Genomic DNA, 27,814 nt, shown 5'->3' with positions numbered 1-27,814 from the left:
TTGTTTTATTCAAGGTTTTCTCTGAGTTATTCCTGTTTGAATTGAGAAATTGCGCGAAATTCTGCGTGGCCCTAATTCATTGAGTAGATACTGTATATATATATATATATATATATATATATATATATATATATATATATATATATATATATATATATATATATATATATATAAATATATATATATATATATATATATATATATATATATATATATATATATATATATATATATATATATATATATATATATATATATATATATATAAATATATATATATATATGTATATATATATATATATATATATATATATATATAAATATATATATATATATATATATATATATATATATATATATATATATATATATAAATATATATATATATATATATATATATATATATATATTTATATATATATATATATATATATATATATATATATATATATATATATATATATATATATATATATATATATATATATATATATATATATATATATATATATATATATATATATATATATATATATATATATATATATATATATATATATATATATATATATATATATATATATATATATATATATATATATATATATAAATATATATATATATATATATATATATATATATATATATATATATATATATATATATATATATATATATATATATATATATATATATATATATGTATATTTATATATATATATATACATATATATATATATATATATATATATATATATGTATATTTATATATATATATATACATATATATATTTATATATATGTATATATATATCTTGACATTGAAGTTTTGTATTTTGTGAATAACTTGAGGCATAAGAGAATCAAAAAGGACACTGTTTAATTAAGGCCCGGTAATACGATAAAACCAAATGTTTTTTTTGCTTAAAATACCGTTTTAGTATTGTAAAAATAAGCGTTTTTAAGAAACAAATATTATATATGAATAGCATTTAAAATAATTTTTACACTAATTTGAATTTTTCGAATGGTAAGGAAATAATAAAAATACATATATTGTTTTACCGTGCGCAAAGACACGGACTGGCTTCTCACGCAGCGTCGCACCCTGGATCATCCAGATTGTGATTTAACCCTTAAATTAAATATATAACTGATTTTAATCCTTAATAAAGGCATACATTTTCTTAAAACCCATGATTTTTAACATTTCCTTTGGAGGAACATCGCACCGCGACATTCAGAATTCCAGATCTGTACAGGACGTTGCGCCAAGCGAGATTTTTATGTATTTTTCCGTTCCTGAATAAAATTTCGCTTCAAGTATCCATTGTCAGCGGCTCGTCGTGGACGTTCCAATTAATATTTTTAATTACTAGAAAGCAACGGGCGGGAAAATATTAAACGTCTCAATATTGCGCGTCGCCATCTTGTTTACTATTAATAATACAAAAAAATGGGAGGCGCAAAATTAATCATCTAATTTTGTTTTTAAATAACATTTAAATGATTTTTAGTACAATCGTAAAAAAAAACGCTCAAGGTGTCAGAAATAAAGACTATGAAGCATAACTGGCAAGAGTCTACAAGATAGAATAAGGAACGCCAGTATAAGAGAAACATGCGAGATCGAAGATGTCGTTAGGTGGGGAAGGTATCGAAGGAGACAATGGTATGCGCATGTGCGGAGAATGAAACTATCCAGACTCCCCAACATTGCAATGTACGGCCAACCCTAAGGTAGACGACTCCCGGGCAGATCACCAAAGAAATGGATCGACAGCTGGGCATCGACATCGCGGGATGCTTATCCCTCTTAAAAACAGGCCACAAGGCCTACACCATGAAAAAGAGAGAAAGAAGAGATTTTCAGTAATGAAAATCTTTATTTGGCCCTATACATTTTTTTTTGTTGTTAAATGAAAAACATGATATCCGTAAAGTGGCTGCCGCCAGTGTCGATACATATTTGTGCCCGTTTTATTAATCTTTTTGTATACTGCAGCAGTCTAGTTTACAAATGTCAAATATTATTGTGGTTTGACGCTATTTGCAAAAATTATAACATCTTCCGATAGCGTGATTAATTTTGCGCCATCCTGTATTATCAAAAATATTTTAATTAAAGTTAGTTAGTTTGTAAAGGTTAAATTTAAGTTTTAATTTAGCGCAGAATGTAACTTTTCTTTTAAAGGTCAACGACATTTAAAATACTTTCTAGATCTCTTTTACGCAGGTACTCTAAATTAATTCCATTACTTAGGTAAACACGCAAAAACCTTTTCTTAATTTCATTAATTTATTCGGCAGTCACTTTCTGGTAATATTTATCAATTTTTAATTCAAATTTAACCATGTACATACACTATTTCTAAAAATATATTATGACACGTGTTTCGATGCATTCCGCATACGCGGGGTCTAACAAGCACTAAGGATTTTTTCTAATTACGTAACTTCCAAGTGACTCTGAAATCTAGATACGGTTTATGCAACACTGCTTATCATGGCCATACTTAGGCTTCAACTTTATAAGTTTTATAGCCTACAGCTACTCGTGTGGATTTACTCATTTTGTTCAAAGTTACTATTCATTCATTCATTCGAACCCTTATCCTCACCCCAATGGTGCATAGGGCAATGTATCATATAAACGCAGTGTTATCTTGATCGTTAACACACGAAGGAAAGGTGATCAGCCCTCCGCTTCAGGTACCAGTCCAGGGTAATATTGAATAAATATTAGAGTGAAAAAATCACTTATATTTATTAGACCCCCCTCTGAGAATCGATCGGGAATTTGTCCGCCTCCGTAGTGTAATGGTCAGCATGCTCGGCTAGCGTTCTGGAGGTCAAAGTTACTATAATTTCATGTTATTCATGAGTGACAATTCTACGCCAAAATACTCGCTATCTCGCTAAAGGCATTAAGAAAGATATTTGTCAATATTTTGACTTATTGGATAGGATTATAATGGTTTCCGGCGGGGTTTAAAGTAGGTATGACATATCTTGCTTAATCAATGTTTTAGGATGAAAAAGTGGACATCATGGAAAATTAATTAACGTGTTAATTAAAGGTTCTATGTGCATCTTAAACCTCTGCCTTTAGTGTAAGCTATTCTGCAATCCTCAGTACATGTTGGTCCTCGGGTCAATCTAAAACGCATGTGATAAATATTTTGTGTAGTTGTAAGTGTGTGAATAGTGCTATTGTAATGACGTGTAGAATTGTTTGCATGGATGTAGTGATTGTCCTGACGAAGAGACGGGTACGTCTCGACCGGTAGACTAAAATCTCGGTAAGTGGTTATATGCTAAAATTTATTTATTTTATTTTAATATAATTAAAAAAGAAAAATATTTGTGTTTTTATTATTCACACAAATATTTCAATTTTATACTATTTTTGTGAGCCTAAGCGGCTCATTATTAGAAATAGGTATTAAATAGAGTGGGTTCGAACCAAGAAACTCTGACTAAAGAGTGCGCGACACTAACCACGGGACCACAATCCGATATTTTATAATAACACATTTGTAAAAAAAAGTAAAAAAGTAAAAATTAATACATAACAACAAACTAAACGCTATAAATATATTTTTTAAATATACGTAGTCGTACAGGAGAAAGTGACCAACTAACAAAAAGGAAAATGTTCAGGAGGGCCATTTAAAGTCACTTTGGCTAGGCAAGAAAATGAAGATAAATGCAGTTTGTCATTTTTAACAAGTCAATATATTATTATTCCAAGTTTAAAATCGCTTTGGGATTTTTTAGGGCAATATTAAGCTAGTAAGATATCAAATAGTCAATAATTACGTTTTTCTCAAAAATGCACATGGTTACTTTCTCTTGTATAACTACGATATGCTTAATTCGTGTATCAAGTATTAAGTATTTTCAAAAACTTTTCTGAAATATTCTTCTCAAAAAAACAAATTTCAAAATATATTTATCGTAGTGTTTGTGTGCTCTTTCTTCAACTAAACTTTGATATACACAAAATGGAAACGATACGAATGAATAAAAGGAAAACTTTGATATTTAAAAAATCTCGATAGCGTCCATTTCAGGATTAGAAATGGAAGGAAATAGTCACTTCTAACTTTTTTATTACACTTTATTATAACTTCTATCTTTTATCCGCAGTTTATGATGCATAAGATAAAGTATTTAAATGTGAAGTTTTTAATGTGTAATTATGCGTAAGGAGCACTTATTTCGATGGCGTTGTTGGAAAAATAGTTTTTTATTACCTCGTTGGATTAATACATTTATCGTTAACATATATTTTTTTTAATACATTTTTTTTAGTTTACGATGCTTCATTAAACCTTACTTATCAATCCCTGTAATTTTAATATAATTTAAATTGTACTACAGTATTAGTTTCGTATTTACCACTAATAATAATACATAATAAAACCCTTATCCGCACCCCAATGGTGCATAGGGCACTGCGTCATATAAACGCAGTGTTATCTTGATCGTTTACACATGAAGGAAAGGTGATCAGCCCTCCGCTTCAGGTACCAGTCCAGGGTAATATTGAATAAATATGACAGTGAAAAAAATCACTTATATTTATTTTACCCCCCTTGGGAATCGAACCCAGAACGGTAGCCCAGCGTGCTGACCATTACACTACGGAGGCGGACAAACCACTACATATTATATATATTTACAACATATACAAGGGCGTGCATTCCATGTAGGCAGAAAATCAGTGCCTATCTTAACTTATCCGCATGTCATACAAAAACGCAACCAGTACAAAAACCTACCCTACCTTACTAGTACCTAGCTTACCTTATTACCGACCTTAACTACCTACCCTCATTAATTCTCTGTGCACGCCACATATATGTAGGTACATGGTTGTTTTATTTTTTATTTTACTTTGTAGAATTCTAGAATATATTACACGCTTAATAAACGTAAATCAAAGATCAAGTTGTAAATTTCAAACGTGTTGTAAAATGATCACTTAACCAGCCTATGACCTATTAGCTCTGCAAATACCCAGATTTCTATATGATTCTTCATCTATGTTGAGAAACCAAAATGTGCTCCTATTTTTCCATCTGACAAAAAAGAACAAACTGCTGATTTTTGTTACAGCAGTTCTATAAAACAGAACTCCGCTATTTACAGATCCCCCTTGTTCCCAAATATTTCATATTTCCACGCGACATTCCGTAATAATCTGTAAATTTGGACTCTCCCCTTTCATTTCCTTCCATCCCTGTTCGTTAAGCAAGCATACCCTTCGTCCCACGTGTCGCAGGATTGTCAAAGGTCACGTGGATGTCGAGACGTCCCCAACGTAAGGATATGTACCTCAGGTAACTTAGTAATACTGGCGAGCCGCAGATACAAAAGGATTATTGTCAACTTATTTAACTAGTCTTATATTTTCAAATTGATTTAATTCAACTAATTATTAATCAATCCTTGTTATTTGACCTCCTGATGTTAAGAATAAAGGCAACTGTTTACAGTGAATGTTTACGAATGTTACACGTGTGTAAAGTGATCACATAAACCAGCCTATGACGTTCGTCAGCCCCGTAAATGCCCAAATTCCATATTCTTCTTCATCTTTGATGAGATATCAAAAAGCAATATAATTTTAGAACGCGTTGAAAAATTCATTTAAAATCGTACAAAAATTTAAAAACATAAGTATTTACATAATATTTTTTGCTAAATTATATATTTTTAAATAAAAGAAATACGCAAATTAAATAAAATAAATATTATTTTTGACATCTCATCAAAGATGAAGAAGAATATGGAAGTCTGGGCACTTATGTTTTCAATGGGGTGAGGGAAAAAAGGAATATAAAATATGAAAATTAAGAAACCTTATCAGGAGCTGTAAGAATTTTCAAATGAACGCTGTAATTTTTCATTTAAATCAGTAAGTATTTTTATAATCCGACAAAAAGCTCAATAACCCAAAAAATGACATCAAAATCTGATTTATTATTTGATGAGCTTTTGATTTAGTTATTTATATTTACATGTTAATTTAGATATTACTTTTTGACATCTCACCAAAGATGAAGAAGAATATGGAAATCTGGGCATTTACGGGGCTGACGACCGTCATAGGCTGGTTTAAGTGATCACTTTACACACGCGTAACATTCACCTATTCTACCCATTATTGACAACCACACTACTCAAATTCTTGGAAGTTCTGTATATATGAACCAATTTAGAAACCTTGTTCTTGAATCAATAAAACTTCACTAGAGACATCTATTGGTGAGATAAAAATAAAATAAAAGCTTTTGTGTAAAATATTTTTTATGTGGTGGAAGGACATTATGATTGCAATTATAGATATTTCCAGAAATTTGGCGATAAACTTTATTTAATTGTAAAATATAACACTTTTTTTTGTTTAGTCAACTAATGAAAAAATACGACCTTACGTGAAAAAATACAATAATCGTCGGTTATAAAACATTTTTTTTATGTACTGTAAAGGGCAATAAATTCGCAGTAATTGTAGATTATTTGATTTTAATAGCACATATATTCAAAAGGTTTACGGTACTACCCTAAAAAAATTACATTGTTTCAGGATCAATACAGTGTAAGCGCAGAAAGATAACTACCACTTACCAAATGTTGGTAAATTTATAATAATCCCACACTTTATTAAAATTTTACTTGGTTATTTTCACTATTACTTAAAATCTATTATGACACGTATTTGATTGGCAATGATGCTGAATTCATCAAAAAATGTTTCACATTAGGTTTGAGGAAATAGCGGTATTACCAAGCAGAATTTATGTTAAAAATGAATAGATATTACCACAAAGCAACCGCTGAATCAATTCATGAATATATTGTAATCCCATCTTCGTACATCAATTTTACTTGCAGTTTTTTTTTACAATTTAAAAATTTCATCTTTTTGTCCTTTAAAAATATTTCGAGTTTGTTTTTTGAATTTCCCGCCAGCCACGCATTTTGTGGCAATCCGTTCATTGTTGGTTTTCGGTAGCACATCCAAGTGGTGGAAATCGTGTTTTTGTGGAAAGTGGTGTTTTTGTGGAAAGTGGTGTTTTTGTGGAAAGTGGTGTTTTTGTTTTGTCACAAGAAACAAAATAGATGGAAATCATAAGCATTTGTTAAGACATTTGCTTATGTTTAGGAGTAATGAGACTATGCATATGTAAAGAACATATTGAGACAATATCAAATACGTCCCAACATCTAATGACCCGTTTAAAATTGGACACATCAAATACTGGAATATATATCCTATGGATGATAAGTATATGAATATTGAACCCAGTCAGGGATCCAACACAAATGTACTGAAAAAATTCTTAGTTACTCAAAACTACACAAAATGCTTAACACATGCGATTTTTGGTCGACCCGAAGAATGTGCGTGTGTAAATAGCGCTATGGTAGCGAAGAGTAGTATTATTTGCATGCTGTAGTAGTGATTGTCCTGACGAAGAGACTGGTTTGTCTCGAAACCGGTAGACATAAAAATCTCGGTGAGCGTTTAAATACTAATATTACTAACATTTTTGTAAAAAAATAAATAAGTTAAATAAATGACTAACCACAAAGTAAATGCTTTAAATATTAATAATATTGAGAATATGAAAAAACACTTTACGGAAAGATATTTGTGTTGGTGATTAGTTGTATTTTCTCTTTTTTTTCCTTTTAACATGCTTCTTACCTTGTGTTTTTTATATACCTATTAACCATACCCGTTTTTTGTTTTATTTCAAAATGTTTAGAAAAAATCATTATATTTATATATATATGTATATATATATATATATATATATATATATATATATATATATATATATATATATATATATATATATATATATATATATATATATATATATATATATATATATATATATATATATATATATATATATATATATATATATATATATATATATATATATATATATATATATATATATATATATATATATATATATATATATATATATATATATATATATATATATATATATATATATATATATATATATATATATATATATATATATATATAACGTGGTAATATTTTTCTTTGTAAATTGGGTGTAAATAATATGTAAAGTGGGTGTATAATAATAAAATAAACAATGTGTTGCTTTGTAATTAGAGTTTATAATTAAAGTTTATTCTTAATTTATCTTTATAATATGTTTCTATCTATCTTTCTGATTCTGACAGTTCAGAATATTATTTTTTTCTATCGGAAGTCTTTTGTTTTATTCTGTGCGACGCATGCGATATCTGGTGGTAGAACTGTTTTATGTAGGTACTATTTAATAGATTTATATTATCCACTGACACTTCGTGATGGAATTGCATTTTTAATTTATTATTAGATTAAAACCAATATTTTTAGCTTTTCCACTTTTTTATTTGACCAGCGACCGGGTTTCGTCGTTACCGACATCATCAGACTGGTAGGTACTATTTGTAAGTACTTAATAAAATGTATAGGTAGGTACCTAGGTATTTTATTACAAATATATATATATATATATATATATATATATATATATATATATATATATATATATATATATATATATATATATATATATATATATATATATATATATATATATATATATTAAAACTCTTGCGACTATATTAAATAAATAAATAAAATAAAATAAAGTAACAATATTGCTACATTGTGAAATTCAACATCTTTCCTCCCCCCTTTTGAGCCGTTTCGGCCAAAATCAGGCCAAAAATTTGCAGAATACTTCGCTTAATTCCTGCTTTCTTTAAAGTGAGATTTACTTTGTTCGCGAAATGGGAAACTTTTTCATTCTCGTCTGTCTCCGGGGTCTCTGTGTGGAGTCGCGGCCGGAGACGTTGATATAATCTGGCGCTTACATCTCGACTCCCTGCTCGCTCGTGTCGAGTGTAACCTTCATTCAGCAGACAGCAGACATCCCATCTCCTGTGAAGGACTCTTCCTAAAACACACAGAGAATTAATGAGGCCTAAAAATGCCTAAAAGAGAGCCCAGATGAAATATCCAACCTGCTTCGTCCGAATGCACACCGCATGCTCGGTGCTATTTTCTACACACAAGGTCCGGATCGGGAACGCGAATGGGAAGGTGGGAATATTATTTTTATATAACTACCCAATTAATTAAATAATCAAAAATTATAATTAAAATATTTATTAGTTGCCTGAGAAAATTCTCCTTACCTATTATGTGGAAGGATTTATAGCGTATTTAGTTTATCTGTCTTAATCTTTATAATTATCTTAATAATTTATCTGTTCACCTCCATAATGTAGTGGTTAGTGCGCTAGGCTACCACGCTGGAGGTCCCGGGTTGGATTCCCAAGAGGGTCAAAATAAATATTAGTGATTTTTCAGTCTAATATTTATTTAATATGACCCTGGACTGGTACCTGAAGAGGAAGGCTGATCAACTTTCCTTTGTGTATTTAATGATCCAAATAACACTGCTTCTACACGATGCAGTGCCCTATGCACCATTGGGTACGGATATGGTTAGAGAAGCAAGGATGGAAAAATGATAGAGAATGTGTATCTTCTTCTTCATCTTCTTCAAACCCTTATCCGCTCCCAATGGTACATAGGATACTGCATCGTATTGACGATTCTTGATCGTTACTTACATGAAGGTAAAGTGATCACTCCTGCGCTTCAGGGACCAGTCCGGGGTAATAAAATAAATATTGGAGTGTAAAATCAGTAATATTTTTTACCCTCCCTGGTAATCGAACCTAGGACCTCCAGCACGGTAGCTAAACACGCTAACCATTACAACACGGAGGCGGACAAAATAATATGTATAGTAAATAATATCGAATAAGGATGATCCTCAAAAACAATACAATAGATAAAATGGATTCAATATCTTATATGAAAAAATATTTGTCGAGGAGTAATAATAAAGTAGAGAATTATTCGTATCGGCTCCACATATATTTTATTATGTGCTTATTTGGCTTTTAGTCGATCTGAAATTATTTCAAGCTTAGTATACGTGATATCTCAAATATAATGAATTCATAAGGGCACTTTATCAGTTCTCAAATAAAATCATTTTACATGAGTGGTGTAACATATTCGCATTTCTTTTCGAGAACAAAAACTTTAAATGTTTTCATGGACACATGTGGAATTTTCCTTAGTGCATCTCTGGCATTTATTTAACTAGAAGTAATAATACTTCTAGGTTTAACTGTCATTTCCAGTTTACTTTAAAACAACGTCAATGAGAATATTTAACAAATCCTTTAGATAGCGGGGTTTCCTTATCAGCGTCTGCCATCTAGCGGTGTTTTCCCCAAATCAAAAGTTTTCCTTGGCTGGCAGTGACATCTGTCGTCAGTTGTTTAAAGTAAGTTCCACTGAGCTTAATTCAGGAGTTCGTTGCGACAACACTCAAATTGTTTAGTGCAAAGAGGCCTCGCGTAGTACGAATACAGGAATTTTTCCCTATTACGAAGATCAAAGAGAAATTTGATGCTTCAGTGAAAGACAGATGTTTTTCTTATTGAAGCCACATAAATTACAATATTTTGAGTGTGTCCAAATACTTGTTCACAAAATCTGGATTATCTCCAATTACAGGAGTTATTTTCATATTATTTTTTAACATCTCATCAAAGATGAAGAAGAATATAGAAATAATATCACATAAATCATATTATCGACTAAATATTGGAACAGTTATCAAATGCTAATTATATTTTTTGCCCTTATTTACACCCAATGGCGCATTGGGCATTAACCTATTGACGAGGTATTTTATCGATCATTCATTATATGATATGTCATTAAATAAACATAATATTAAAGTCAAAAATTGCTGAGATATATTATGACCCCTTCACATTGAAGACATCCTAAACTTTCTAATATGTTTTACAGAGTTCATATTTCTGGTCCATTTTTATTTGATTTTTTTTAATGTATAAAAATTCTCTAGAGCACGACTATGATTCCCGGTTCACCCACACAAAGGGTTGATGGTCCCAAGAGTGAACAATTCATATGGAAGTAAAACACTTTAATACATAGTTCCGAGTATTTTTTATTTGTTTTCAGCGGAGGTAAGAGGGCAAACAAAAATATGGAGCAAAGGCAAAATAAATTAATGCGTAAACGATCAACAGTTAATTTTGTAAAAAAATATAATTAGTTTTTCTTTTCTTATGTGTATATTTTGTTACAATAGATAAAAAAAAAATAACTCCACCGATAGGACACATAAGCTGGCTTGGTGGGTTACCGCAGAAATAAGTTTAAATATGATATATCGCTCACTCCTTTCAACAACGTCATAAATAAAAAATCGTCAATTTTCAGCTGTGCATGTTTTCGGAATGCCCAGAAAATGTACTATATCCCAGCAAAATAGGCATATTTTTAACTTAATATTTACCCGCTACAGGGCAGAAAGTGTTGTATTTGCATTTTGAAGAAGAGGTATTGTTTTATTCTTTTTTTAAATTTACTAAATATTTTTCAAATGGAGAAAAAACATTCAGGTTTTGCCTAAAAAGATCTGTTTCACAGTAAAAAGTTCAATAAGTAGATTGATATTTATTTATAATACATTGTATTATATTTTTAAACTTCTCTTGAAAAATCTTTTATTTTTATTTATGACGTTGTCGAAAGGAGTGAGCAATTTGTAAGTATATATTATTTTTTTAATAATTGAAGTTCTAAAAAAAGATCATCTCAACAGGATATTATTGTCAATTCCATTCAATCTATGACTGCCGTTTTAAAAGCGGTGTAACATTTGATAATGAAAGTAAGGTTAAAGCCAGGTAGCGCCCTGATAATGGTGATAGCAGATGACCTACATAGATAGCCATCAGTCGATGCGTAGGACACGTAAGACCATGACACAGGACATCCTGATGGTAAAGATAAACGCAACTGTTTATAGAGAAGATGAGGTTAATGTCGAAACAATTGTGTCAAGTTTATATGATGGATAAACATTTATGCTTTGAAAAAATGCCCCTATTGTTTGATAGCTTCGAGGATGTCTGTGACGCTCTGTGAGACTATTAATCAATAACGTTTTTTTTCATCGGTTACATATTATAAAAACCTTTTCTTCCCTTATCCGCACCCCAATGGTGCATAAGGCACTGCGTTTTATATAACGCAGTGTTAAGTTGATCGTTAACACATGAATGAACGCTGATCAGTCCTCCGCTGCAGGTACCAGTTCAGGGTATTGAAAGCTGTCCCACCGCATTCCCAGATCTGATCCAGAAGCATCTAGGCTTCCTGACAGACCTTCTCTTGCAAAGGATTTTTTTAATAAGCTGCTCAATTTATTTAAAATGTGAAACAAAATTGTATCTCGATTTTACTGTGAATTGTTTACATGCTGATTACAGTAGAGCCTCCGTTGTCCATTCCACCTCACGATATGCGCCTCCGTATAGCCTCCGTTGTCCATTCCACCTTACGCGGTTCGGCAACGTGTTTCCGGTTGTATATCAGAGAGTTCTCATCTCAGAGGTTTCAAGTCGAGATTTTAATCTAGAAGTATCTACCCTTGTCTCAATTCCATAAGTAGCTATTGGTTACTAAGCACTATCTGCCCTCTGAAAATAGCTATAGGCTTTGAACAGTAACATACATACTTTTTTTGACATCTCATAGATGAAGAAGAATATGGAAGTCTGGGTATTTACAGGTTAAATGATCAATTTACACATGTGCAACATTAACCATTCCATCCATAATTGACAACCACACTGCTCAATTTTTTGAAACTCATAGATATATGATCAATATCATGACACAGTACATATGGGTTCACAACAGCTGATTTTTTTTGGACTAAAAAAGCTTTTATTTGGCAGAGAGCCTTGTATTCTTATGAAAGATCTTTAATATCTAAACGAGTACTTAAAGACACTCAAAAATGTTGTGAGTAATATGAATATTTTTTTGGTTGGTTGGAAGATACTTGAGGTAAGTATTTTACGAAAATGGTGCTATGTAAATTAAACAAAAAAAATTGCTTGTTATCTGCAGGCCCGCTGATGTATATTCTATAAAACAAGTTAAGATAAATATGAAAATAAAACAAAGTATATCTAATAAGATTTTTATTTACAAATCATAACACAGTCAAATTAATCAATTTCGAAAAAATCGTCGCGAAACAGAATCAGTCAAATATTTTTTTATCCGATTCAACAGTAAATAACGTCCTAAAATTTATATTTATAACATGTCATTAAATGCATTTTATAATAATTACGGTAAATATTATCATTATCATCGGTGATTCGAAGCTTCTGCCGCGCTGCCAGGTACGATACATACAAATACAATACAAAATGAAAATAATCAAAACATGAAAATATCGACACTTATAATATTAGCAGTACAATTTCGTATCAGTTATTTGTAGGGTATTTAAAATCTTCAGTGCTGAGCTGCTTTGGTCGACCATTTTGTGGGCCTTCCAAGAACTACGTTATTTCACAATATTGAAAGCTCATTAAAGCGAGCTTCGAGTTTGAATTAACCTAAACTATGCATGGTTTATAGAACTTATTTTGTTACATATATATATATATATATATATATATATATATATATATATATATATATATATATATATATATATATATATATATATATATATATATAATATACATATTTATATATATATTTAAATATATATTTATATATATACATATATTATCAAAATCTCAGATATACATGTGGTCTTAATTAAAATTAAAATAATAAATTTAAAACGACATATTCAGGCGGTTCCTAATATGTGAAATAACTCGATGGAATCTCAAACATAAAAAGGTCATTGTTAACACACATTTTTAACCATAGATGTCAACTGTGAAGTCATTTATTAAAGAAACACACATGCACACATTTGAAATTTCAATAATGTGTCAATTCCATGAGTGGAATGGTAAATATTACATAGTCTATAAAGGTGTCACTTAAACCAGCCAATGATGGAACTTTCACCTTGTATATATTAATGTTATGATGTTTAGCCAGGATATTTGATAACCCTCAACTAATTTTGCTTAAAACCCCGGTAACATTTAACGTAATTGAATTTTTTGATTAAAACACCGTTCTACCTATTGTACATCCATGTAGCCATGAATTCTAGAAGTTGTATATATGCACAGTATCTTAACCACTGCCTTTGTAGTTCAGTTGGAACAGGCAGATGGAACCGCCACCTGTTGAGAAATTTGTGAAGTAAATAGCTTCGACTAAAGGTAAGAATTCTTTCGCATCAATTTTCACATATAAGGAAACGCTCGAAAATTATATCAACGTATATACTTCTGATTTGATCAGTCAATTAATAATCAACATCGAAGTATAATCAAATAAATAAGTAAAAAATCGTTGATAATCATTAAACTTATTCGTGTAACAGTTTTCCATTTAGTTCTTTGGTCGAATAAACCGATGTTCCACAAGCTTATAACGCCTAGTGTTATATAAATATAACGAAAATACATCAATTTATTATTTAATATCGCATTTAGCATTTAAATTCCGATCACATCACGTAGCACGTTATGCAGTGTGTACATCATCTACTTATTGCGAGTAGAGGTAGGTACATATTTAAAAAATATTTCAAGTGCTCAACATTCACGCGACAACTACAAAAGTCGACGATAGGAATAATACTCCCGGGTCCGGGAAGGAATCAAAGCGCAGCGGGGAGAGAGTCACTCGTTGACGCAGTAGCCCTGGCCCTGCAGGAAGAGGCGGAAGGCCTCGGCCAGCTTGGCGGGCTGCTCCTCGAGCACCATGCCGCAGTCCGAGAGCTTGAGCCAGGCCGAGGTGGCGGGGTCCAGGCGCCCGTTGAGCGTCACCGTGTCCTCCACGTGCGGACTGAGCGCGCCCGTCGCGTTGAGCACGGCCACCCGCAGCGTGGCGCTCTCGCGCGCGATGTCCAGGTCGGCGCGCCGCACGTACGCGTCGATGAGCAGCGACAGGTTGGCCGGGTTGATGCGCTCCGAGAAGTAGGTCTTGTACACCTGCGCCAGGTCGTGGTTGCGCTCCTCCGTGCCGCTGCCGAAGTGGTACCACATGAGGTAGTCCAGCACGCCCTGCGTCATGCCGCGCGCGCGCAGGTGGCGCGCGTTCAGCTTCTGGTAGCCCCACTCGATCCAGCCGGCCTGCGTGGACACGCAGTTCACGAGGCACAGCGCGTCCAGCCGCTCGGGGTGCAGCAGCGCGTAGCGCGCCAGGATGTTGGCGCCGCAGCCGACGCCGAAGCCGACGAACGTCTTGATGCCGAAGTGGCCCGCCACGAAGTCCAGCTGCGCGGCCAGCTCGTCCATGCTCGGGTACTCGTAGTCGTCGGGCAGCGCGGCCGCGCCCTCCTCCTGCCCGGGCGCGTTCACGTGGTACACGCAGAAGCGCTCCAGCAGGCTGCGCATGTGCGCGTAGTTGAAGAAGGCCTGGAAGCCGGACACGTAGTTGAGGCCGAGGTCGTGGTAGGTCACGATGGCGTGCTTGTTGCGCGCGCCCTGCACGGCCACGAGCAGGCGGCCGCGCTCCGTGTGCACGTACTCCTCCACAACGCCCGCCGCGCCGCCCTCCGCGCCGCCCGCCGCGCCCCCGATCACGCGCGTCTCCGGCGACTGCAGCAGGACGGTCTTCAGCTCCACGTCGTCCATCGACATGCTTCCGCTGAAACGAGGACAATCGCGTTAGGTCAACAACCTCGCCAGACTCCCGATCGAACTCTTGGCGAATAGAAATACAGAAACTGCGGTTATTTATTTTTTAGGTTCGCTACAAGAATACAATACATTATTTTGGTAACTCTTTAACGCGGAAGATAATATTACATCATACGTCGATGTTTATTTCGTAACTCGTTGCTTTCTTCGAACCAAAAATGTTTAACACTCGCACATAAGCAGTAAAAAATAACGAATGACAAAAAACTATTACATACGGACACTTATTCAAATTCGATAAAATCATTGACCGAAATAAAGTAAATCGAAAACCCACAAAATAGTAAATGCGTAAAGTACAGTTCTCTCGCCGGGAAAGCCAGTACACATACTCACATTGTTTACAAGACGAAAGCTCGAGAAGTAATGTCGGCTTGTGGGGGATGCGCACCGATCGCGTCGACTGGATTCGGGGAAACTATCCCGCTTACATGTCAGCCTTCCCAGCCGTCTGCGGACCGGTGTTTTCCGGCGAAACTTGGCTAGAACGTCGACGCCTAAACAATCGATAGAGTCATTTCAGAGTCGGGACGGGACGTCGATACAAACGCAACCTTCGCGAGGTATTTCCCAATCGTTAGGAGAGGTTCGCGCAGTCGTCGCGCGGCGCCGCTCCGGCCCTCCGCCCAGTCGCGCGTGCGCCGCCGCCAGACCCGAGTCCGCCAGCAGAAGGTCCGCCCGCCCTGGCTAGTGCTCCGCGACTGCTGACAAGTGCACCCTGCATCCTGCATCCTGCGATCCTGGTAATGCACGCAGGAAGCGCGCCGACAGACAAGTAGAATCCTCGACGTCATTCGCCCAAGTAAGTCCCGTTCCGAATTATCTATCCCAATTTCGCGTCGCTCATCACTCTACTTCGCGTAATTCTAATAAATCCGTTTCGAAAACCTCTCGAGATAAGACGGATTTGGTTGTTTCGATTAATCGACGACTTTGAGACGATTGTTTGAACGAAAAACGTATTTTACCAAATTTTAACCGCGTGTTTACTTTCAACGTAAGAAAACATTATAAAACAATATAAACTGAATGCATAAGCGAAAAATAAGATTTCATTAATTGTGTCGACAGTCACTTTGTGGTAATATCTATCTGTTTTAAATTTGAGTTTTACTTAGTAAATATCACTACAACAAAATATAGATATTCACCAATCGTGTTTTAATTTACAACTGCCATAAATAATAAAAACAAACGTTATAATACTTAAAATGATTACTTTTAAACAAATAAATGACACAAATTTTTGATAATCATTGATAAAAATATGATTTAAATGTGGTATATAAAATAAACGGAATTTTTTAACTACCATAAGCAATGTATAAAAATATAAATTCAACAATCTTAATCTTAAGGAAAATTTTATATGGTATCATACATTTTACCAGATTTCATATATATTCGTATAAATATTACCTCTTCATAATTAAATTTAATAATTGTAATAATACATATAAAAATAATTTGCAACAAACGTTTTTTACGGTTTTTCTAATAAAACATTACGAGATTTTACAGTGTAAAGAAGAATGAACGTTCATAATACGCGAAGAAAGGTCAGTTGATATAATTTACGGCCGAGCGTTTCGGGGTGTATTGGTAAAAGAAACCAGGTCATCTGAGCAATAGAGTCAAGCAGAAGCCAAGTGCGAGACGAAGGAGAGAAGTCTGCATCCATTTTGTCTGTGGATCAATGATAACTTGGCTCATGAATGGAAACATCGATTTGACTTATACAACCCCTTTGGAATTACGTGATGACAATCCCGCATATTAAAAATATCTTGACGAGAAAAAAAATCAGTGTTTTCTTAAATATGAAAATAAACAAAAACTCGTTTCTTCATTACAATTATGATGATGCTGGTAACGACGAAACCCGGTCAAATAAAAAAAAGTAGAAAACAAAATGTTTTATAATATTAAATGCAGTTCCACCAAGAACATGTCGGTACAAAACTTAAATATAGTATGAATCATATTGAGGCAAAGAAAGAAATCTAAAATTGGATCTCCCCACAAAAAAAATTGCATCAATATTTTATGCTTAGGTGAGGTTATGTTTTATATTTACATATATATATATATATATATATATATATATATATATATATATATATATATATATATATATATATATATATATATATATATATATATATATATATATATATATATATATATATATATATATATATTTATATATATATATGTGTATATATATATATATATATATATATATATATATATATATATATATATATATGTATATATATATATATATATATGTATATATATATATATATATATATATATATATATATATATATATATATATATATATATATATATATATGTATATATATGTATATATATATATATATATATATATATATATATATATATATATATATATATATATGTGTATGTGTGTGTGTGTGCGTGTGTGTGTATGGGTAGGTGGGTGGGTATGGGGATTAAGGCAAGATACGAACGAATGACACTATCTATGTCGTTTCTATCCACCCCCATTATCCAACCGTTAATACCTCCTTTGTAAATAGTTCCCTTATTTAACGAACTTACGGATAACAAGAGTACGTTAAAGAGCTTTATTGCATAATAATCGAAGTTCTTTTGACCAACAGTTATTTTCTTTTCCTTATTATTTGTTTCTGCGTTATTAAATATTGTGGTTCTATGAGTGTTTTCATGTCGTGTGGTGTTGGTGGTTTATTTGTCAGGGTGTTTTACTTTGTTGTCCATAAAAACATGGCAAACTGCTACTTATTTCCTTTCAAATATGCATATACCCATTTTAATGTTGATTGTACACACCAGTTAGTATTGACTTACATGTCCCGCTGACAGTGATAGGGACTTTGAAAGCATTAGTAATAGTTTTTATCTATGATCGCGAAAAACTTTGTATTTAAAATTTGTAAACTCGAAGGATCGATTCCCACCAAATTTATAAGAAAAATATTAATTTTGACATGGTCTTTTTCTTCCGTCTTCATTCCTGCTTTAATCCTCGTACACACCCACAGAGGAAGACCTAGGAAAACCTGGCACAACCAGGTGGTGTGGCGTTCGATTCTCTCTGCCTACCCCTGCGGGGAAACGGCGTGATGGTTAGTTAGTGGTTAGTTAGTTAGTTACACATCCACACACATGAGCATACACACACGACACATTTATATTTAATGGACTGTCTCTTATTTTTCAACATGATTATTTTTTAATCCATGGGGCCTAATTTTTATCGTATCGCTTTAAAATATTGCACAGCAAACTGAACAGTCCATTTGAAATACAGTAGCCCGTGCTGACTTGTATAGGAACATTGTCATACAAGTTACGTTAAAGTAAAAACAAGCTGGCGGCATCCATTCGCTTTGTTGTTATTCAAATGCAATTAGCTGCAATATTATTTTGCCACTTCAGAATAACAAAACATTTTGAATTACTACAATTTCTAGAAGAGGAGAATTCCTCTTCGTTGGAAAATCTTTGAGACCTTGTCGGCGCAGGGTCGAATCATCGTATAGGGATAAATTTTCATATCTGAATAGACCATTATAATTTTAAAAAATGAAGGGGGTATGCATACATACACATCGCTTTCAAGAACGTCATAAATCAAAAAACTTGATTTTTCAGGAGAACTTTTTTAAAGTTTAAAAATATAACACAATGTATTAAAAATAAATATCAAGCCACTTATTGAACTTTTTACTGTGAAACAGATCTTTTTAGGTTAAACCTGAAGGTTTTTTCTCCATTTGAAAAATATTTAGTATATTTAAAAAAAATATTAAACAATAACTTTTCTTCAAAATGCAAAAACAACACTTTTTGCTCTGTGGCGTGCAAATATTAAGATAAAAATATGCCTCATTTGCTGGGATATAGTAAATTTTCTGGGCATTTCGAAAACATGCACAACTGAAAATTGACGATTTTTGATTTATGAGGTTCTTGAATGGAGTGAGCGACATGTGTTTATATTTAATAGCTTTCAATGCCCCTGACACGGCCAATCTAAATAAATACAAGTTAGTAAAACCACCATCTAGTTTTTTTAAATAGAAACGCACAATACATAATCACATTACATACATAAAATCGAACAAACCAGTTTATATGCATCCATGGGATAAGCTGATCATCGCTTTTGGTTAGTTGTCTCGGTTATTGATGTGCCCCCATAGATAAAAGCCCGTAAATTTCTATATAAAGTCCCGCTAAGCACAACTAATTACCCATAAAGCTAGTTATCGCCGTAGACACATCAATAGTCTTAACACAACGCGAGAGGACGGAGAAAAATATGTATATCGTGGGTGTACTGCCAAAAAACGTTAACTCGAAAATATTATAATTCAAAGTTTATATTATAAAGTTTTCAAAGTTCTATAAACTGGAAAAATACACTAAGTAGTTTGAAATGACATATTTATGTGGTTTTAAAAGTGAATTCAACTTAAGTTTAATACCGTGTATTTATTTAGGCTAAAATATTTAGAGAACAGGGATTATATAATCAAGGGAGTTAACGTTTTTTGCCAGTATACCCACGATATATAAGAGGGGAATAGTAGAATACAGGAAAGAAGGATCTGACAAAAAAATTTCTAACATTTTGATTGTGTCCAAGTACTTGTTTTTCTGGATTTTTTTTATATTACGAGTTATTTTTACATTTTTTGATATCGCCACATAGAAGAAGAATATGAAAGTCTGGATATGTACAGGGCTTATGACCTGTCATAGGCCGGTTAAGCGATCACTTTAACTTTTAATGAAACGACTTTTGTAAAATATCGCTTTGTTAAAAAATATTCCTATTCCTTTCCTTATTGATCATATTTTTAAACAAAAATAATAATAAGTCTGATAAGTCTGAGTAATTACAGGACTTATCACCTGTCTTAGGCTGGTCACGTGATCACTTAACACAGTCACCACTCTACCCATTATGGACAACCACACAAATCTTATTTTTGGAACTCCTACATACATCAATAATCTCATGACACAGTACATTTGAGTCCACAACAGCCATCTTTGTTGGATTGAAAAAGCTTTCATTTATTAGCAGAGACCTTTTTTATTTTTCTTCTTCATCTATGCTGAGAGGTTACATGTTAAATAACTCCTAAGTGAAGAAAAAACTCAGATTTGTGAACAAGGATTTGGAAATTTTGTGAATAAAAAAAGTATTTCTTTAGGTAAAGACGTAGGCTTGTCGTTGAATAGTCAACATGTAAAAATAACTCCAAGCACAAGAGCTCAGTCTCTTTTGCGGAGAGAACTGCATTCTTAATTTTAAGATTGTTAGAAATGTTTAGAAAATTTATTTAAATTGTAAAAACATTGTAACAATATTAAATAAATTTAAAAATTAAAAAAAAAACTGCCAAGTGGAGAAACCCAGATTTGTGAACAAGGATTTGTACACACCCAAAATGTTGTGAATGGAAAAGTCCTTCCTTGGGTAAAGACGGAGGCTTGAAGTTGAATAATGTATAGGAGTTTTGGGCGCCTTCAATCTGAAGCTTTCAGCGCGAGGGTAGGTACCCAGTTCAAGGGTAGTTTATTATGGAAGACCTATTTGAATATGCATTAACTTATCCGACACCCGGCAGGTAGGTACTTCCGATATTTTTATGGCTGTTGCCGAACGAAAATCATAATTTACTAACGAATTTGAAGACTTGTACAAAAACCAGCATGTCACAAAACTCGGTGCTAAAAACCAAATATCTTTGTGTATGTACATATCACATAACACGCAATACTTTTTACATCCGATCCGAAGGACCAATTCGAATGAGGAATCATAAAACGAACAAAATGTTTATATTTAAAGGTGTTTCAACTTTTATTTATTGTTTCGGTATTTACTTTGTGGTAAGACATCGCTCACTCCTTTCAAGAACGTCATAAATCAAAAAACTTTTTTCAGGAGAACGTTTTTAAAGTCAAAAAATATAATACAATGTATTAAAAATAAATATCAAGCTACTTGTTGAACTTTTTACTGTGCAACAGATCTTATTAGGTAAAACCTGAATGCTTTTTCTCCATTTGAAAAATATTAACTATATTTAAAAAAACTAATTAAACAATACCTTTTCTTCAAAATGCAAAAACAACACTTTCTGCCCTGTAGCGAGTAAATATTCAGTTAAAAATATACATATTTTGCTGGGATATAATACATTTTCTGGATATTCCGAAAACATGCACAACTGAAAATAGACGATTTTTGATTTATGACGTTCTTGAAAGGAGTGAGCGACATGTTGAAATTATTAAACAAAACACTTGTTTCTTTACCGTTTGAGTTTATTTGACGACTAGTTTCGAAAGCTTCCATCTTCAATACATAATAAATAATTCACTGTTCCATAAACAAGGAGAGAGGTAAGTTAGGGGTAGGGGAGTAATTCAAGGGGGCGGAGTTTGAAAAAAAAGGAAAAATGGAAAGCAAAGGTGAAGAATTTCGAAATAACATATTATTTATTAAATTATCATTACAATTTATGTTTTTTTGCATTTCTAAATATTTCATAATTTGGCCTTTGTTTTTCTGCTATTCCATCCCATTCTAGTATCAAAAAATGTTGTTCCTTTTTTTCAACCCTATTCGTACACAATTGGTGCATAGGGCACGAATCCGGGAATCGATCCCGCAACGCCAGTTTCGCACTCGAGCGTCTACCCGACTACGCCACGGCGCCTGTCAAGACTTCAAATTGTGACAGAGTGGGTTCGAACTCAGAAACTCTGACTCAAGAGTCCGAGACAGTAACCACGGGACCACAACCCGCTCGCTTTATAATTGGAAATTTACCAATTTGAAGATAATGACTCATTTTACCAAATGTTTTTAGTTGAAACCTTGTCGTTCTAAGGGTACGCAATGGTTGGGTTATAATAATATATTTTAATGTCTTACATATAGGATGTTCTTTTTAGAGGTCTGGTTTTCAAACTGGCAACATTTTTTGTACACACTGTCAATTTGACAGTTGACAGTTGATTTGCTGTCAGTGCGTTTTGCCATTTCACCATGAATAGTCTGAATGACTATTTTGCGCGTCGTAGGTTCGGTGAATGGGCCGAAAACAATATTGAGCTTGATCCTCTTTTTCAACGCAAAATGTTCACCGATGAGGCACATTTTTGGTTAAATGGCTATGTTGATAAGCAGAATTGCTGAATTCAGAGTGTATAAAACCCAGTAGCCTTTGTCGAGACGCCCTGATATACATTAAAAGTCACTGTTTGGTGTGCTTTATGGGCAGGTGGAATCATTGGCCCATATTTTTTAAAGACGATGCCGGCCAGAATGTTACGGTCAATGAAGAGCTCTACAGAACCATGATATATTTTTAATTTAAGTTGAACTTACGACATTTTGAGTGTTTCCAAATACTTGTTCACAAATATGGATATATCTCCAATAAGGAATTATTTTTTATATTAATTTTTGACATCTCAACATAGATCAAGAAGAATATGGAAGTCTAGGCATTTACGGGGCTTACGATGTATATAGAAGTTCCAAGAATTTGAGTAGTGTGGTTAAAAATCATAGATAGAATTGGTGAATGTTACACGTGTGTAAAGTGATCACTTAAACCAGGCAATGACGGTCGTAAGCCCCGAAAATGCCCAGACTTCCATATTCGTCTTCATCTATGTTGAGATGTCAAAAAATATACATGATTATTGACTTCTTCGTACCTCAGTTGAATGGCATTGATGTGAGAAAGCTGCAGTTTCATCAAGATGGCGCAGCACGCCACACGGCGGATGCCACCATAAGTTTACTGGGGGAAATTTGAATTTGTATACCTCTACGAAAACACCCTATATAAAAAAAAACCCTCCCCTCTAAAGTTGTTATTGGTAATTATGAGGGCAGCCACCTGCCAGCGCTTGGGGTTTAAGTGAAGGGTAATATTGCCATGAGGTATACCGAAATGGCCAATAAATTATGAATAAACACGAAATAAAAACGAATGAAATCCTATATTTTAGTATTACGTTAAAACTCAGTCATTCAACATATTATGCTGGGAACAAAGTGAATGGTGCACTGAAATCAGTTATAGCAAATAAAAACCTATCAGCGGAAGCTAAACTGGCAGTGCACAACGGAGTCCTGGTTCCAACTCTAATGTATGGAAGTGAAACATGGAGTTGGCAAAAGAAGGATGAAAGTAGACTGAATGCAGTTGAAATGCGATCTCTCAGAAGAATGTGCGACAAAACGATGTATGATAGATGTGCGAATAGTGAAATAAGGAAGGAATGCAAAGCTGAGATAAGCATTATCGATAAAATTAAGAAAGGTGTGTTGAGATGGTTTGGACATGTAGAACGAATGAGTGAGGAAAGAACGGCAAAACAAATTTATGAGGCGAATGTTAGTGGGAAAAGAAGCAGAGGAAGACCGAGAAAAACATGGCACGATCAGGTATGCCAAATACTTGAAAGTGGTCAGGTTAGGAGTCGTAACAATCGGCGGGTATGTATGAGGAGATGCATGAACGTGGAAGACGCGAAGAATGTTTGCAAGGACAGAGTGGTGTGGCGCTCTATTCTCTCGGCCTACCCCTGCGGGGAAGCGGCGTGATGGTTAGTTAGTTAGTTAGTTATATATGAACTTAAAACTAAAATAATAAAAAAAACATGTAGGACTCATACCAAAGAATATTTTTCTTATTTTTTATTTACTTTGTATATTTTTCATTTTCATTTTCATTTACTTTGTCTTATTTAGTTTGTTTATAAAAAAATTGTAAAACGAACTCCCTCTCTAAACACAAGTATCTACTTTATTAGAGAGGTAGAAACGTTATATTTGAAAAGTATTATTATTATTATTATTATTTATTATGTATTATTATCACAGTTCTCCATATTTATTCCATTCCACTGCTCATATGGAATGCACGCCATTGACAATGATTCATAGGGCTCTACATTAAATACGGTTGCATTTTAACAGTAAATAATATAAACTTTGTAATAGATTTATATTATCCACTGACACTTCGTGATGGAATTGCATTTTGAATATATTATTAGATTAAAACCAATATTTTTAGCTTTTCCACTTTATTTTTATTTGACCAGCGACCGGGTTTCGTCGTTACCGACATCATCAGACTGGTCTGATGATATCGGTAACGACGAAACCCGGTAGCTGGTCAAATAAAAATAAAGTGGAAAAGCTAAAAATATTGGTTTTAATCTAATAATATATTATTAACTTTGTATTCAAACCCGTAGATGGAAGCATCTGTACATAGCTTCCGAAACTAGTCGTTAAAATATGTATATAATACTCAAGTTGTAAAAAACAATAGTTTTATTTATAATTTAATCATGTCTGACAACAAAGTGAATGCCGAAACAATAAATAACATGAGTGTTTCACTGGGAAATTGTGCGTGTGTGTGTGTGTGTGTGTGTGTGTGTGTGTGTGTGTGTGTGTGTGTGTGTGTATGAGTGTACAACTTCAATGAATCATAATTAATTGATATATCCTTTCCTTGTTTTTAGGTTATGGTTTGTTTAGGAAATTATTTATGTATGTTTTTATCTGATACGAAAAAAGTACAATGTAAAAATAAAATATGTTATATTTCATGGTGATTCATTGTTTAAAATAAAATATAAATCTTGATTTCTTAGATTATATATTTGAAATGGGCGTAGTTTCATAAAATATAAGATTTTTATTACATGTATTCCTGATACACAATTGCAAAAACAATTAAAATATTTTACTTGCGCGACGCAACCAAATTTTATAACGTTATGATATATATTTTGAAACTAAAAGTGCAGTTACATAATACAAAATGCATCAAAACAAACCGGAATGATACATAACCTACAATAAACTAGTGGCAAAATACTGTAGACGACACCAGTACATCGCATATCGCTTCATTTATATTAAATTTATACATATATCAATGGAAGTTATGATTTTACATACCTGTATATAGTTTTCCTCCTTTAATTTTACGTATCTAGAATATAGATCCTAGATGAACTGTCAAGTATGATCAAACGTCAAACAAAATGCGGCACAAATCCGTACTGCTAACTAACCAATAGCAGCACGTCGGTAAATGAAGATTGAAGATTTCTGTTTTACCAACATTACCCACTATGAACATTTAAACATTTAAATATGTTAGTATTAACGAAAATAGGTAACCCTCATATTGACAATTCTTTCCATTATTTTTTTAAAGAAATAATATTAATTATTGTCTTTATATTTTGAGGCACCGCATCAAATTGGTGAGGCTTAAATAAACAAAAATAAACTCAAAAAAGTTTTTTTTTTAATTTTAAGTACATACATATCAGGATTATTTTTGAAAACATTGAAAATAAAAATTGTATTGAATAATTCCAATTTAACTGTGGTTACAATCGTACACATTCTGGATTTTTTATATCCGTTGTGTACTTTTATGCATTCATTGTAATTCAGTACTACTTGAAATAATGAGCAGCTAATGGAAAATAAAATAACGTACCTACAAGGGAAAAAAATAATTATGTTTTGAGAAAATATTCAGGCCATACATATCATATAAAACTAGTCGTGTTATAAATTCTTATTGGGATTAAGTCATGGGAATATTTGAACCCTCTATGTATATGCCCTTCACCTAAAAGCTGTTGAGATTATTCAAGAGAGTTAGGAGATGGAATGTGGGTTAAAGGAATCACGTAGGATCATGTCTAGGAGTTTTATTGACATCCTGGGGTTACCTTACCCTAGATTATAAAAGTACACCCGCTTCAAAAGGGGTTATCAAATTTATATCTTATTTCTTATAATGTACAACATTATTTTTTTGAGATTTTAAATTTAAATTTTCTACGAATCATTGATAATACATTTAAAATACTGAAATATATATAAAATAATACTCGTATCTGGTATATATTTTTAACAAAAAATACAATATCAAGATAAATATTGTTTCTATCATTATTAAAAATATTAATGCATACATTTTCGAAAGTGTATGTTTTATAATTTATTGTAAAATAATAATTCATCATTATCTTAGTCGGAACTGACAGATGGAGCTGCCATCTGCTCAGACCTTTGTGGAGAAAATAACTTTTTTGTAACCAAAGGTGATAATTCTTCATTTTTTTCATAAAATAAAACTGAAACACCTTCAATTTAAATACTTCTAATTTGATCAGTTGAGTTTTAGCAGTGTTTTACCCCTTTTTAGGTGGGGCAATTATTTGTTCAAATTTCTACGAAGTGTCAATAATACACGAAAAAATAAAACATTGTGTTTGTATAAACACCGTATCACATTACGCTTGCATAAAACCACGAAAAAAAAATGGCCGATTTTATCAATAAAAAATATATAGGTGAAATAGAAAAGTGTTTCCTACATAACGACAACTTAAATTGTTATCGGTATAGCACACAAGCAATTTTTTATGGCGTGCCTGTATATCGGCACACGGCACTTAAGAGACATAATGTGTCGTGCCGATAAAGTGGCACGCAGCATCTAAAGGGTTAAGAAATAATAAAGCATAAAAGTGTTATATCCACTCGCAAGTGGTGCATAGGGCACCGTATCGAATCAAAGTGGTATTTACTCAGTCGTGACTATATGAAGGCGGGGCGGTATGGAACAGGGATGATAGGGGATACTCACCCCATCATAGGCATTAAAATTCTCAGCAATCTGTGTTTTCTCCAATAAAACAAATTCGACACCAGTATTAAACGTGACCTTAGAACTAAAAATAGAGGTGTGACTAATGCGTAACTGTTACTTTTTCGATTATCTGATTGAGATTATAATCGTTACTTTTTGTTTATTTCCAGCTTATGTTTGTGACGTCGAATTATTTAATATTATTAATATTTGCAGCTAGAAATATTCAATATTCAACCACGTTTGGCATGATAAGC

At 32.8% G+C, this 27,814-nt stretch overlaps 2 protein-coding genes across 7 annotated transcripts in view; one reads left to right on the top strand and one right to left on the bottom strand.

Moving 5' to 3' along the window:
* Positions 1-14,374: 14,374 nt before the first annotated feature.
* On the bottom strand, positions 14,375-25,932 carry LOC148300993 (protein NDRG3-like). Of its 2 annotated transcripts, none has more exons than XM_088273984.1 (2): positions 16,147-16,288; positions 14,375-15,757 (listed from the first exon to the last, which is right to left on the bottom strand). In XM_088273984.1, the coding sequence occupies exon 2, from the start codon at positions 15,748-15,750 to the stop codon at positions 14,788-14,790; it is 963 nt and encodes a 320-aa protein (XP_088130110.1). In that variant the 5' UTR covers positions 15,751-15,757; positions 16,147-16,288; the 3' UTR covers positions 14,375-14,787. The 2 variants fall into 2 exon arrangements, with proteins under 2 accessions (XP_088130110.1, XP_088130109.1); XM_088273983.1 differs by lacking the exon at positions 16,147-16,288 and adding an exon at positions 25,841-25,932 and having other exon boundaries at positions 14,656-15,757.
* The window catches only part of LOC148300992 (synaptotagmin 1-like), a 72,894-nt gene continuing 61,253 nt past the window's right edge, over positions 16,174-27,814 (top strand). For 4 of the 5 annotated variants that reach the window (XM_088273982.1, XM_088273981.1, XM_088273978.1 and 1 more), the window contains exon 1: positions 16,303-16,612. The gene's annotated coding sequence lies outside the window, so the exon portion shown is untranslated. Of the gene's footprint in view, positions 16,613-27,814 lie in introns of all 5 variants that reach the window. The other variant, XM_088273977.1, reaches the window with a different exon arrangement.

The sequence above is a fragment of the Brachycentrus maculatus genome, unplaced genomic scaffold, assembly GCF_059751285.1.
Source record: "Brachycentrus maculatus isolate JH-2025_06_01 unplaced genomic scaffold, ASM5975128v1 h1tg000624l, whole genome shotgun sequence".
In the NCBI taxonomy this organism is placed as follows: domain Eukaryota; kingdom Metazoa; phylum Arthropoda; class Insecta; order Trichoptera; family Brachycentridae; genus Brachycentrus; species Brachycentrus maculatus.
Note: the sequence above shows the minus strand (reverse complement) of the source record. Positions and strands in the feature narration are given on the sequence as shown.